The 14,997-nt window shown below is 55.6% G+C and overlaps 1 protein-coding gene across 2 annotated transcripts in view; it reads left to right on the plus strand.

The window, feature by feature from the left end:
- Positions 1–6,649: 6,649 nt before the first annotated feature.
- Positions 6,650–14,997, plus strand: part of CAPN9 (calpain 9) — a 39,901-nt gene continuing 31,553 nt past the window's right edge. The window contains exons 1-2 of one of the 2 annotated variants that reach the window (XM_045087226.1): positions 6,650–7,067; positions 12,707–12,776. In XM_045087226.1, coding sequence (XP_044943161.1) covers positions 6,855–7,067; positions 12,707–12,776 — 283 coding nt within the window. In that variant the 5' untranslated portion in view covers positions 6,650–6,854. The remainder of the gene's footprint in view (positions 7,068–12,706; positions 12,777–14,997) is intronic. The other variant, XM_004776002.3, reaches the window with a different exon arrangement.

The following is a 14,997-nucleotide window of genomic DNA, read 5'->3' on the forward strand; positions in this document are numbered from 1 at the left end:
TCCCACGCAGACCCTAAAGACCAGAATGCCTTCACCACCGCCTCGCTCTCACAACACACGAAACAAGTTCCTTCTCTCCCGCTTCTCCAGCTCTCGCTCTGAATCAGTCTCATGTGGGGACCTCTAAGGAGCAGAGCCTGAGTCATGTAGCCCCAGACAGCCAGGAAGACCCGGGAATAAGTTCTGTTCCCATCCCTGGAAGATGGGATTTATGAAATGGGATTTATGAAACTCTCCAGTTGGAAGAAGGGAGTTCAAATGACACTGCGCAGCCCAAACATGGCAATTTCCACTGGAGGGGGAGGCATGGCTAAGACTCAAGAGTCACTTCCCCTGGCATTGTCCTGAGCAGGCAGGGGACGTGTTGGGGTGGCTGAAAGAGCCGAGAGCCCAGCCAGGGAAGGGAACCGAGGGCCAGAGATTGAGGGGGCCTGGAGAGACCCCGGTGGAGGGGCTTCCATCAGGGAAAAATGGAGCCATGCTGCACCGCCAGGGAATTACAAAGCATTGTCCACGATAAAAAAAAAAAATCGAAATGCAAACTCAGTGAGAAAGGAGGTGAATTCCCAGGGCCCCAGAGGCCCCACCCCAATGCCCCAGATAAGTCAGACACCCCGCCAGAGCTCCCCACCTCCCCAACTGCTGCAGGTGCCACTGTTGGAAAGAAGAAGGGAGAAAAAGACCGTTGAATCAGCGGAGAGACTGATTCAGAGGGTGCTTGAGCGCTGATGTGGACGGCGAGTTGGCAGAGCAAGAGACCCTTTTAAAATGAAAGAGTATCACACAGCAAAATGTAAATCCCATTTTTACTACTGGGTGGGAATGGGGGCTCCAGGGCAAGAGGCGACTAGATGCATAGTTTTTCAAAAATCAATTTGGGATGTTTGCTTGCTAAACCACGGAGAGTGGAGGTCCGTTCTGCTGGGCCTGGGGCTCAGGGCATCCTAGGATCTGTGCGTAGCATCAGCCTGCAGCCCCGAGGGAGGCCGGGAAGCTGTCCTCTGGGAATGAGACCAAACTGCAGGAACAGAGGCATCAGAGGGTCCACAGAAGGAAGCCATGGATATCAGTTTTCCTTCCACACCAAAAATTTTATTTTATTTTTATTTTTTAAAGATTGATTTATTTATTTGAGAGAGAGAGTGAGAAAGAGGGGTAGAGGGAGAGGGAGAGAGTATCCGAGGCAGACTCCACGCTGACTGTGGAGCCCCAGGTGGGGCTCGATCTCACGACCTGAGATCACGACCTGAGCCAAAACCAAGAGTTAGACACTTAACCAACTGAGCCACCCAGGTGCCCCCACGCTGAAACTTCAGAATGAGACCCCTCAGGAATGCAAAGGCCATTTCAACAGTGTCACCTTGGGCTGTAGGGCAGGAGCCTAGTGCTTATTTGGAGCGACAAGGCCTTGGAGGAAATCGTATTCCACAATCAAGCCAGAAAGCAAGCCTGCAGCCAAGGGTGGCACAGGCAGCGTGAGCAGCTCTGGAAAACCGAGGGGACTGTCCGGAGCTGATCAATGCATGTCTCCGAGCGGCACACTCTCTGCACTCAGACAACTGAGGCCAGAGACTGGACAGAGCGCCTGGGAAAGATTCGCGCTGGGTGCCTGCCGGTGACCACCTGCCCTGTGATGTGACGCCAATGTGGGTGGCCCACTGGGGAGGAAGGGTGGGTAGCCGGTTGCTGGAATGCCAGCAGTTCCAGTGAGGACACGACCTGGGGGAGGAAGTGAGAATCTCACCTGGGACCCAGGCTTCCCGGTGTGAACCTGGGAGGTGACAGAGGGAGCACCAGCTCGCTCCTTCTAGGAGACGGGGGTGGCCCTCGTGACCACCACTCCTGAGCCTCAACTTCTTGGCAGTGAGACGAAGGGAGGGGAAACAGAGGCCCTCTAGAATGAAGACCTCCCTGCTTGGCTTTGAGCTTCAAGCTAGACTTTTTGAAGTCTATGGTGACACGTGGGTCATTCCCACCTTAGAAAGAAAGTCCCCTGGGGCCAGGGGAGGAGGACGGATCCACCACAGGCCAGGAGACTTGGGGACCTCTGGTCTGGTTCTGGTACCATTCCCCTCCCTGTGCCCAAATGCCACTCCCCTCCCCGGGGAGGAAAGTGGACTGGGGTAGAGATCCTGGAGACAGTGCTTACCTCAAGAGGACTCAGTTTTGGCCAAAAGAGTGACTAAGCCAATAATACTTAAAAGTGGCCTTGAACTCGCCTGGGTGGCTCAGTGGGTTAAGCCGCTGCCTTCGGCTCAGGTCATGATCTCAGGGTCCTGGGATCGAGTCCCGCGTTGGGCTCTCTGCTCAGCAGGGAGCCTGCTTCCTCCTCTCTCTCTCTGCCTACTTGTGATCTCTCTCTGTCAACTAAATAAATAAAATCTTAAAAAAAAAAAAAGTGGCTTTGAACTCCGTGTGTTAGAGCGCCCTGCAAAGGGGAAAGATCATAGGGTGCTCTGGGCAGTTGACACTTCCAAGGCCCATCGGGACGTAGGCACCAGAAGAGAAGGAATTCCATTTCTGCACACATGGGACGTGGAGCATGAATTCCGAGGCCCCCGTCCCAGCCCAAGCCCCTTCGCACACACAGTGGGTGTTACATGCTGGGGCACAGGGTCACATAAGAGGAGGGGTCGCTAGGAGAGTCGGGGAGGGGGGAGAGAGGAGAGCATCCCACTGAGCGGAGGCACCGTGCCAGGTTCCTGCATCCAGAGGGACTCGGTCGCTCAGACGGGAGGACAGGGGCGCTCTCCACGTCTGCAGTCCTGCTCGCTATCCAACCGCCCAGTGGACCTCGACATCTCAAACTTAGAAAGAAATTCATCTGAGTACATCTATAAGGTTATAAGTACAAAATCCTATAAAAATGCATACAGAGAAGTCTCCGAACACCCTAGTCCCTGCTTACTCAGTCCAAACCCCAGAAAAGGGGATCCTCTTGCTAATAATGCCAGATATATTTTCCAGGAACTTCTTCTGCAGCTAGAAAAGCATATTCTCTTCCCTGTTTCTCCACAAACAGTGGCAGACTGCATGCCACGCTGCACGGGGACCTTTCCGTCAAACATCCGTGCCATCGTGGAATCCCCTCATTCCCATATGATGGCCACACGGTGTTCCGTCGCACGGTTAGCTGGGCCGTAATTTTTTTTTTTTAAGATTTTATTTATTTATTTGACAGAGAGAAATCACAAGTAGACGGAGAGGCAGGCAGAGAGAGAGAGAGGGAAGCAGGCTCCCTGCCGAGCAGAAAGCCCCATGCGGGACTCGATCCCAGGACCCTGAGATCATGACCTGAGCTGAAGGCAGCAGCTTAACCCACTGAGCCACCCAGGCGCCCCTGGGCTGTAATTTTTGATCGTGGCCCCTAAGAGTGGGCCCTGAGGGCTTCCCAACTTTTCTCTACAGTAAATAGTGTTGCAATGAAGTGAACAAGCTGGAAAGTGTTTCAGGGGTACAGGTTTATCTGCGGGAGACATTGTAGGAGGAAACAGCTGGCTCAGGGTGGGGGGTCCGGGCATTTGTTATTTTGATAGATTTTGATCAACGACTCTCCAAAAAGGTTATGAGAGTTTACTCTCTATCCTCCCACCAGCAGGAAGCAGGGCGTTTTCGTGCCAGCATAAAGTTTTTTGAACTTGCTGGTCTGTCCGTCTTCCATCCTTGGACTCAGGTCTGGGAGCAGGAAGCCCCAACCTAGCGCCCCACAAAGAAGCCCTGACAGTCATTTTGCTAAGAGAATCTGCCCCTTCTGACCTGCTCTCCTACCACTCCTGCCCTAAGCCACGGCCCCTCTCCCCTGGACACCGGGTCATGCGCCCTGGCTCCCCTCGGCTCCGGGCTCCTCCTCCAGCCGTCCCCACCATTCTGCACACAGCCCCCAGCGTGGCTAAGCCAGGCACAGAACACAGGACAGGCCCCACGGCAGGACCGGGTCCGGTTTGTGCACTTGGCAAGTCCTGGAGAGAGAGTCCGTCTGACCAGCTGCAATGTCCAAGGCTACTGGAGTCCTCGGGCAAAGTGGCTGCGCCCGGGCCAGGGGCCAGATCATTGGCTCTCAACCCCATCGACACAGACTCCTCCCAACCCCCACCCTGGCATGATCCTCTGATCCCTCTGCTGCACAAACCCATCAGGGCTTACTGTGGAGAAAGGAAAACAAAACATACTCAGTGCAAGCCAGGGGTGTGGAAGAGAAGAACCAGTAGGCCCCCTGAGGCCCTGGTAAGGATCAATTAATTTAGAATTCACTCCAGCACATTGTTCCTGTCAAGGGAAAGGAGATACAACCCAAATGATGAATGGTCCCCATGAGGCCCACGGATCTCAAAGCCACCGAGGTCTCTCTCTCAGCTGGCGGCAAGCAGAGAGAACTCATTCCAAGAAACACACCCCATTCCCACAGGCAAACCCACAAACCTTCCTCTCCGAGGTGTTCAGAGCGTTTCCTAGGGTGTGTGTGTGGCGGGGGGGCTGCCTGGAGGAGGTGTGCATGCCCGCCGGGCCTCCAGATGGTGTGGCTGAGGTTCCTCTAACCCTTTTCCATCCTGAGAAGAAGCAAAGGTTTGGAAAATTAAACTGAGAGGCTCAAGAACGGTGTCTGCTTTCCCAGAACAGGCTCAGAGGTGCTCGGATGCAGCCCTGAGCCGGGGCAATGAGCGCTGCAGGAGCATCAGCCCACAGCACTGCGGGAGGTGGGGGTGGGTAATCCGCCTGCCTGCACCCTGGCCATCCTTCATCCCAAGGGATGGAGCTGGGAGGGGTCAAGAAGGCTGACCAGGTAGTAACACCTGAGGCCCCGCAGGCAGACAGGAGCTCTGGGGCAGGGTCCTGGCTTCAGTCCTGTCTCCCCTACTGGGACCACGGTCCTGGGAGCAGGGTGCAAGGCAAACCCCAACAGGCTGCGGATTGCTAAGTGTTTTCAGTATGTTTCCCGTGCGGAGGCGTTTCCGCGGTGGTCATAAACGGCAATGCGCTCTCTGATTTCCCAGTAACTAGAACAGGCTTTCAGGAAAGAGTCTGGTTCTTCCAGTCCGCAGGAGAGACCACGTGGAAAGACTCCTGCCCAGAGAGGGTTTTGTTATGGGGACGGAATAAGGACACAGGTTCCCGGAGCCTGGGGAAGGTCCGGCATGAAGCGGACCCTTCGTGACTCCTCCCAGTGTTAGATTTCACGTCAAGCTCCCTTTCCACCTCGCTGGGGCATTTGAGGGGAAATTCTCAGAAACCAAGGTTGCTGATCATTTCCTGGAAATGATCCAGAAGTGGAGGGCCCTCCTGCTGTCACACCAGTCTCCCTGGCTCGCGTCCTTAATCACTTCTAAACAGAGCTGTCTGCGGGGCAGCGGGACGCAGGACTCCGGGCAGCTCCCCTGGTTCTGGCACAGAATCATTCCAGAATCTTTTATTGTGCAAACAAAGAGACACAACAAAAGAGGTTGCGCAGTTCTGTCATGAGAGCCCGCATCTGTGGGATGGGGCAGGGGACAGTGAGGACAGGGACAGGAGGAAGCCACAGCCGCTGACCCTGCCTGGACTCTACAGGCTGCTTTGATCCCATAACCCCCTGCGGCCCTAGGGAGACCCCATTGTCCTGACTCATGCCGAGAAAACAGGCACGGCTTCTTTGCTCACAGTCACCCCAGGCAAACCTGGGAGTTCTCCCCAGATGTCACCAGTCGATGTCTACGCATTCTCTATGAAACACAACACGCAGGATCCACTCGACAGGAAGTGTGTGGAACTAAAGGAACATTCCTGGGAACTGGGAGGTCCTATAAAACTCGTGTCATGGGCTTTTAACTGCACCCACTAACACAAGGCCCTGTGCCTCCGACACCCACCGTGACTGGAGAACCGCAGAGACGTCGTTGTAAGGTGCTTAGAAGACCAGGAGTACCACACAGCAGCTAATATTTTTATTAAACTTTAGCCTCCAAACTCTAAACCTCATTTCTTCCCAAATGTGAAATCTTGTTTGTAGAGCTTTACAGGACAGAGAATTTTACTCATATGATATCTGCTTTTGCAAATATTTCCCAACACCTCTTGCCTGGAATGTTCGAGAACAGAGGCGTCCGTACCCTGGAGGAGGAGCTGACGTCCTCTGTGAGTCCAGCCGATCAGGGGTCAGCCGCCACATGCCAACTGGACAACATCTGGCCCCCCAGCTGCTTTTGTAAATAGAGTTTTATTGGCACATAGCCATGCTGATTCATCACATAGTATCCATGGCTGCTTTTGTGCTACAACCCAAAAACTTGAGTAGTTACAACAGACCGTATGACCCCACAAAGCCAAAAATATTGACTAACTGGCTCTTTTCAGAAAAAGTTAGCGGACCCCTGCTCTAAATCAAAATGAGGTGGTCGGAGAGAGCGCTGGGTAAGTTCTGTTCATGTAATGGGTGCCATGATGGTCCCCTAAGCTCCCTTCTGACTACAAACCCTGCAGCTTTCTGACCTCGGATGGGATTCAGGACCACACAGTACACTCTTCTCCCGCAAAGCAAATGCTGACCAATTTGGTTTCTTGCTCTCTTTTCCCATAAAGCAATCCTCTCTCTCCCGCGGACTCTCCCCAGTGCATTAAGAAGAGTTTGCCGCCTCTGCCTGGAGTCGGCCCAGGCTGACTGCTCCCTCTGGGTCTGCTGGCGCCGGGGAGGGCAGAGCTCTCTCTACGTTTGCCATTGGGGCGCGCCTCATCTCAGCCTTCGCAGGGAGGTTCCCAGGCAAACAGGAAGAGGCCAAGGGCCACCGAGCCCTGGTTTCCCTGAGCCGGCTCCTTCCCGACTGGCACGTTCATCTTGTTTCCCACCAGCAGGGGAACACCTGCCCACCAGCAAGGGAACAGCCATGCCTTACCTCTATAGGGCCCCAAGGCCCCAGAAGCACCCAGTTCCCGAGGACGCCCACATCACCCACTCCTCCGGCCAGAGCTTTGAGCAGCTGAGGCAGGCGTGTGTGCAGAAGGGCGTCCTCTTCGAGGATGCAGACTTCCCAGCCAACAACTCCTCTCTCTTCTACAGCGAGAGGCCCCAGATCCCCTTCGTTTGGAAACGGCCAGGGGTGAGTGCAAGAGGAAGTGGTGGGATGGGGGGATGCCAGGCAGGGGTGTGGGCTCAGCAGCATGGCAGAGGGGAGCAAGGAGAGGAGGGGCCAGGCAGGGGGCTCCACACAGACACATCTGTCACGCACATCTGCCAGGTCTCCTGTCGAGATGCTATGCCATTTGCAGAGAGACTGGCACCCAGAGGACATCAACCAGCAAGCCAGAGAAACAGGGCTGTGCCCAGGGCATCTGGCTACGCCCCACCCCCAGCTCTCTGCCTCGCACTGGCATGAGCCAGGACTGGGGCCCAGAGCCAGAGATGGGCTTGTCATTAAGTGGTGAGTGGGACACAAGTCTCAGGGGACACATTCTATGGGAACACAAAGGCAAACACGCGGAGCGGGGTGGGAGGCAGCCTTGCCCCGTGTGCTGAGGCTGCAGGGATACACGTGGGACGTCCCGTGGCTTCTGCCTGCAGCCCGGATGCTCAGCGTGGAGGGACAGTCATGCCACAAGTGCTCAGGACCCATGGGATGGATGGAACACTCGGAAGCAGGGCCTCTTTCCCCAAGCCACGCATCCCCCTTCCCAGAAGGGAGCCAGCGTCCAAGCTGCCCCACCCCCAACTGTCTGGAGGGGACTCCTTGGCCATCAGCTGGAGTCAATATTTGCTGTGCTGGATTAGTCAGGCCCTGATCTCCGCCCACCTCAGGCGCCACAGGGCTGTCATTCCTTCCAGGTGGGGACACCTTCCGGGCGGGCTCCTAGGGCAGGTTGCTATGGACAAGGAGAGTGCAAAGAGGGCTAGACGAAAGGTGAGCCCCTGAGTGCTGGTCCCACCCTGCCACTGATTGGTTCCTTGACGTTGGTCCTCGCGCTTAAATTCTCTGAGCTTCAGTCCCTTCCCCAGTGAAGCGGGAACAGTAACGACCAGTGTAGACCCAGCGTCCAGCAGCCGTCTGCAGCAGGTGGCAGCTGATGTCACAATAGCTATGACCGGTGTCACCCCAGAGCAATGCCACCAACGGCTCCATGACCTCCTCTCCGGAGCCCACACAAGCAGTGCCCGTAAGGACATGAATCTGTTTAGCACGGACGCTGTCAGGACGAACACCTGCAGCCGGATGGGGAGCCGGATTGGGCAGAGGAGGCTCTGGCTGTCCTAAACGGTCCCTAAATGGTCCCATAAAGCCCTCAGCCAGCTGCACGGGGTGCTCTGGAGCTGGGATGGACCCTCAGAGTCGTCTCGTGTCGGGGTGACAGCGACTCCTGTGTCTGTGCCCCTCACGGATCAGTCACAGGATGCGGTACCCCCAAAAGCCATGACTTTGGAAGAGGTGGCTCTTTCGGCACCCCCAAAAGAGGGAAGGCCCCGAACCCTTCCCCACAGCTGGGAGAGTCCGAGCCACGCGCCTCCCACAGCCTCACTTTCCTCTTCCACAAAACGGGGGTCATAATGCTGCCTCCCTGCAGGGCTGTTGCAAGGATTACTTTGTTAACGTGTAGAGCAGGCAGAAAGGAGCCTGTACGTAAGTGTCCGTGACCGTGGTCGCTACTACTCTAATGGTAACCAGGAGGAGGCACCTGCCTTGCGGTCTGCACTGCCACCCCCTGGTTTAACCTGTAATTCTGCCGCTGCCTGCCACTCCCCTTCTTGCCAAAGCTGGAATTTCTCCTACAGGAAAGCTGTGTGCACACAGGCCAGCGTGAACAATGCCACCGTTCCCACTCGTGCAGTGGAGTGAGGGCCCCGGGGCCCCCGAGGGAGTCCAGAGTCCCAGATCTCAGCTCTAGGAGGTGGTCCTCCCCACTGCTGATCTCTCTCGGGGTTGCCCCAAAGGACGGGTGAGGCCACTGTCCAGTCGGGCCCCTCCATCCACGGCCAGGGGCAAAATGGTTTCCTTGTTTACCTTAACTCGGGTCTGCGATTGCTGTCCTTCCTACGGACTCATTCTCAGAACTGTTCTGCCTGTCACTTTGCGTGCCCCTGACATGGTCCCTTCTGTCCTCATTCCCAGAAACACACTTATCTGTTTGCAATCTGAGGGCTAGGTGTTCTGCAGACTTCTTACAGACGTGTGTGAAATCGGGAGCGGCAGGCTGATGGGGATCAGGATTGAGATTCTCCTGCAGGACGGGGTCTGGGACCCCTGGTTGGCGGGTGGGCAGGCCGCAGGAAGGAAAGGGTACGAGTTGCCAGTGTCCCTCCAGAAGGCCTCTGGGGCCTGGGTGCTGTTTGCATATCTTCTCAGCACTAGGGTTTGCCTGTTTGGGCAGCAAGTGGGGAGCTGCCCAGTGGGACGCTGGGGCGGGGTGCTCTCCCGCAGCACCACCTTCTTGTCAAACACAGCTGCGCTCCCGGGATGGGGAGTGAGCACCAGAGCAGCCGGATCAGAAAAGTCAAGGGGACAGCAGAGGGCACCGGGCCACCGGACTCACCCTCCAGGAAGCCCAGGGCAAGGTGTGCACTGAGGGAGAGAACTTGAGGGTCTACAGTGGGGATGGGGCGACAGGTTCTGCTGGGAGAGAAGGTGAACTGCCCTCCAGCAGGCCTCATGGAAAGAGCTGTGTGTCGGAGTGGGGAAGAGTGGGTCTGGACTCCAGACAGCCACGGTGCAGTCCAGCCAGGGGCCTGAATTCCTAGACCCACAACCTGACTTCCTCTGCTAAGGAAGTGGCCGCCTTCTCTTCGACCCCCCGCCGGCCTGCATCCTTCTGCTTCCTTCTAGGCAATTCCCTCCCTAACTGCTCAGCCTAAACCTGGGATAGCTCCTTGCTAGCCCAGACTGACGGCCCCCTGGCAGCCTGTGCACACGGCGGCCTGTGGCTGAGATGACCCTGCACCTTGTCTCTGTGTCAGATGACCCTGCTACTACCCCTGTGCCTCCAGAGACACCCCCAGGTCCCCACGCACCTTCACAGCGCCCTCCCCCAGTCTCTCCCAACTTGTTAGAAAGGCCCCAAGAGGGAACTTTCCAGGCCGCTTAGTCCTTGGCCTGGATTCACTCCAGGTTTGTCAAGACGCTTCTGATCTTCCTGTCACAGGACCCAAGCAGGGAACCCTCATCCTCGAGCCCCCAAACAGCATTTTGTAAGAACGACCGTACCTCTGGGCCCCCCATACATGTGGGACGGCCCCAGCACCCATGCAATGCATCCAGAATCCACGCAGAACCACTCCGTGTGCAAGATGGACGTGGGGACCATACAGGTGCTTGCCTACAGGGGTCACACGCTCCCTGGGTGGGAGACCCACATCTGTCGGCTGGCTCGGCCACATGCGCACACATTCACGGAACCCGGCAACCGGACGCGGGTTCGCTCACTCCCAGGAGCACCGGACAGACCCCTGCGTCCACCACGCTTCGGGCTGTCCCACCACTGCAGCCCCGATAGCCAATCCCTGCTGACTTGATGAGAGCCTCCGGGTTTTCTCCTTTGCACTTTTCTCCATCCATCCTCAGTTTGAGGCCATGGGATGAAACTCTCCTGGGCGAGAGCAGCTAGCTGCGAGGTGGAGCCCAGCGGCGGTGGCAGCTGCTGGCACAGTTGGTGCCGTTGGTGGGCTGGGCCAGCTGAAGGCAGGGGAGGGATGGGGGGGCAGCGGAGGGGGGTCTCCTTGCCCACAGCCCATCTGGCCTCTGGGAGGCCCAGCCTGCCGGGCAGGATCTGCCAGCTCCAGAGTCCATCTTCCATCTGCAACTGGGATGGGGCCATGGCGGGGGGAGTTCGGCTGGCTAGGGCCCTACGACGCTCTGCTGTTAGGGGCTGGTTGCTGCGAGAGCTCCTGGGGGGCTCTTGGGGGCAGGGGCTCCAATGCGCATTGTGCACCTGGCCCTGAATGTCCAAGGCAGACATTCCAATGTCCCGGGACATTGGTCCAAGGAGACCAAGCCTAGGGAAGCTAGATGGCAGGCCCGGAGCCCTCTGCGGATCAGGGATGGCTCCTGCGAGGAGCACATTCTCCTGGCTTGCACCTTTCCACTGGCCTGGCTTGGAACCACCTGCAAACACCCAGGGGACGGGCCTCCAGGAACGGGGAGAGTGCGTATGAAAGGATCTGCACAAGCCGGGGAGCCTGGCACAGAGGAGCTGCCCCCATCACCATCCATGGCCCTGCCTGTCATTCTGGAGACAAGAGTCATCCAGTGACATGGCTCCCAGACACCTGGAGCTAAGGGCAGGGTTGAAGGAGCCGGCACTCAGGGTGTTGGTCAGACCTTTGTCACGTCTGGGTTTATGGGGAGCCGATGGCAGGGTTCACAGATTCTCCTGGCCCAGTTTGCTGAAATACTGGAAACACAAATAAGCCCCTGCAGTGCTATCCGGGCAGACGTTTGGGACGGCCATTGCTCCACAAGGCTGACCCCACCCCGGGGGCCGCAGAGAGAACCCCATCATCTTACCCTTTAGCTCTTCGTCTTAAGACAAAATTTCTTCCTGTGAAGAAATCTCCATCCTCCTGCTGATACCTTGGGACAGAGACCAGAGGAGAAGTGTCCCGGGGAGCTTGAGGAAGACCATTCAGGGCACCACCCAGGTGCTGGTAAGGATTTCTGCCTCCAGTCTTGTTTCTGGAAAGAGGTGGGAAAGGCCTCTCACTCCGCCTGCATTCGGAGCCTGTTAAATGACCAAGCAGCCGCTGTTTGCCAGAACTTTCCTCCATGCTTGATGATTTGTTGTTTCCTCTCCCCTGGCCCTCTCAGGACTCCCTACTCAACTGTCCACATCCCTGAGAGGCCCTCCCTGATGGCTCCAGCTCACCCAGCCCCCGTCCCACACCGTCACTTTCCATCCTGGTACTTGCCGCTGTGGGACCCATGTCCGGACACGTGTCTATGGTCTGGTCCCCCAGTCCCTCAGCAGTTCGGGAGGGCAGGGACTCTCTTGTGCTCTTTGCCTTAGTCCCTGCCAGGAACAGAGACTGATGCCTTAGCGAATATATGAATTTTACATAATCGCTTTCAAACGCTCTTGTGATAATGCTTTATGCATGTCTCTCTATAAGTATATGTAAGTAATTGTGTACACATAATAATATAATTATGGGCAATATAGAATGAAATATTATAATGCACCGAGGTTAAGTTGCACGAGACACACGCATGTATCACCCGCTATGTAATGTGTATGTATATGTCTGTGTATAAACACACATGTATGTACGTATACACACGATGCATAATTTAAAAATGAACGGAGTTGGGTGGGTGAGCATGAGTTTGTGTTTGATCCTGGTCACTGGTCTGTGGTGTGTGTATTACCTCATTTTAACATGAGGAATTTGAAGCCCACTGAGGGTACAGAGCCCGCAGTGGAAAGTCAGGATTCGAACTCACACCCCACACCGCCACACTGCCCCCCCCCCGCCCCGAATGCTAGCCCAGGGCCTGAGCAGCAATGGGAATCTTCAGTTCATGGTCCTGCTTTGCAACCGGGCATGGCAGGAGATGGTTGTTTGGTGTGGAGGGGCTGCCCAGGAGGCAGGATCTCTCCCTCGAGGGGGGAATCGGCCAGAGCCAGGCCCAGGTCTATGGCACCCTCCATGGGAAAAGAACCGGATACAGGAAAAAGCCCTCTGCTCCCAGAAAGGAGAGAGACCCTGAGCCCGCTCCAATCACACACTGCAATCACAGGAACACCTTTGTTCTTCCAGGAAATCGTGAAAAACCCAGAATTCATTCTCGGAGGAGCCACCAGGACCGATATCTGCCAGGGGGAGCTTGGTGAGTGTGAGGGGGGGAAGCACGGAGGGGGGTGGGTGGGGCGAGCACCCCGGGGGTCAGCAGGACGGGGCCTCGGAGCTGTCCCCCCAGCAAGAGCAGCATGGGACCCCCGGAAGCCCAAGCGGCACGGGGTCTGGGGGAACTTCCCCATTACCACCCGCTACTTCCTCCTGTCCTCCCTCCCAGTCTGCCCGTCTGCTCCCCGGATGGAGCCCCCTGGACTCCGGGCTCCTTGCTCTCGGGCCCCTGGGGGCAGACACGCCTGCCGCGTGGGGCTTGGTTCACAGAGAACAGAGCAACCCCGCGGTGCTGGTCCTGCTCCCTGCACCATGACACAACTCATACTCACATGTATTAGTTCGGTCTCCAGGTCACGGTCCCGGTCACCCTTCCGATTTGACAGAGGAGACACCGCAGCAGAGGGAGGCTGAGTAGCGTTAGTCATGGGAGTGACAGCTTGGAGTCAGGACCTGAACCTGCTCTAAACCATTACTGCACCCTGCCCTCCAGGGGGCTCGGGCTTTGGGGGACCCCCTCTGGGAGCTTCACAGTCTCCTTCCTAAAATAGGCCTTGAGAGTGTCCCCCGAGTCTGTTTAGGTGGGTCTGGCATGTCAGATTTAGTCCAAAATTGGACTGAGTCTATCTTTATTCTGTGGGAAACAAACAAACAAACAAACAAAACAAAACAAAAAAACCTAAAAAAAAAAAAAAAAACCACCAGCAGAGCGGCAAGCTTATGAGGCCCGGCCTTCAGCTGAGTTTCCACTAGGGTCTAATGGAGCCCCCATGCTCACCAACCAGCTGCGCCACACACAGAAACCAGAGGCACAGACCGAGAGTGATGATAGTTGATGATTGATCGATAGATACAGCTGACCCTCAAACAACACGGGTCCACTTATACGTGGATTTTTTTGGGGGGGGGAGATAACACAGCATCCGACTTTCCATGGATTTTCTCTTCCCTATGATTGTCTCACTAACATTGTCTTTTCTTTGCATTCCTATCGTAGGATGGCAGTACAGAATACAGAGAACACACAAAATACGTGTTAATTGTATTTATATTCTCAGTAAGGACTCTGGTCAACAGCAAGCTACTGGCTGTCGAGTTTCGGGAGAGTCAGAAGTCATACGTGGATTTCGTACTGTGTGCTGGTCGGGGTGTGGGCTCAGCACCCCTCCCCCCTTGTTGCTCAAGGGTCAGCTGTACACAGATGATAGAATTACACATCCTAGCTATGACTTTGACCTTTGGGGAAAAATTACATTCGGATCAGTCTTCATTTGCTGGGAGTAAGCCTGCTCTGGGAGACTCTGCCTGCCTCCTCCTCATCTCTCTCATTTCTCCCTCCAGACTCTTCCTCTGCCTCCCCTCACTGCCCCCCTCCCATCCCTATGTTGCTATTCGATAGAAAGGCTTTCTATAGGCTCTTTGTGTTTCAATGTTTTGGTCTGTGGCATGAGTGCAAATGTCTATTTGGAATTACAACTGCATATTTAACCTTAGTGGTATTGATTATAACTATTATTTTGTAGTACTTTTTTTAAAAAGATTTTTTTATTGATCTGAGAGATAGAGAAAGCATGAGCAGGGGTGAGGGCAGAGGGAGAAGGAGCAGCTGACTCCCTGCTGAGCAGAGAGCCCAACGTGGGGCTCAATCCCAGGACCCTGGGATCATGACCTGAGCCAAAGGCAGACGCTTAACCAACTGAGCCACCCAGGGGCCCCACTTTGTAACATTTTTATTACTTCCAAATACCATACATAGCATCCATTTAAACTATGAAGGGTGACAATAAAATGAAGGACTGTGAGCCTGACACCCCAAGTAGAGCTAGAACACCACCAACACGATCACCGGCCCCTCCCCGCTAGCCGTCGGCTCCCAGCATGCCCACCCTGCTGTCCACGAACTGACCTTCAGAGGGAGCCTCTTCTGGCCGTAGCACTGATAGGACCAATGCCATGCACCCCCACGGGCCCAGCAGAGAGATAAAGCAATACTGCTTTGTTGTTGCGTTTTTTCCCTTTGCTTTACATCGCACGAACAGCACCGGATTCTGAATCCCCCCTTCAAAAGCTCAGAACATTCCTGGCTGAATAGATCTGAGCTGCCGCGCTCTAGGAAAAGAAACAGCACCGGATTCTGAACAGCACCGGATTCTGAATCCCCCCTTCAAAAGCTCAGAACATTCCTGGCTGAATAGATCTGAGCT

The sequence above is a fragment of the Mustela putorius genome, unplaced genomic scaffold (genome assembly GCF_011764305.1).
Source record: "Mustela putorius furo isolate JIRA1106 unplaced genomic scaffold, ASM1176430v1.1 tig00001075_pilon_pilon_pilon, whole genome shotgun sequence".
Taxonomy (NCBI): domain Eukaryota; kingdom Metazoa; phylum Chordata; class Mammalia; order Carnivora; family Mustelidae; genus Mustela; species Mustela putorius.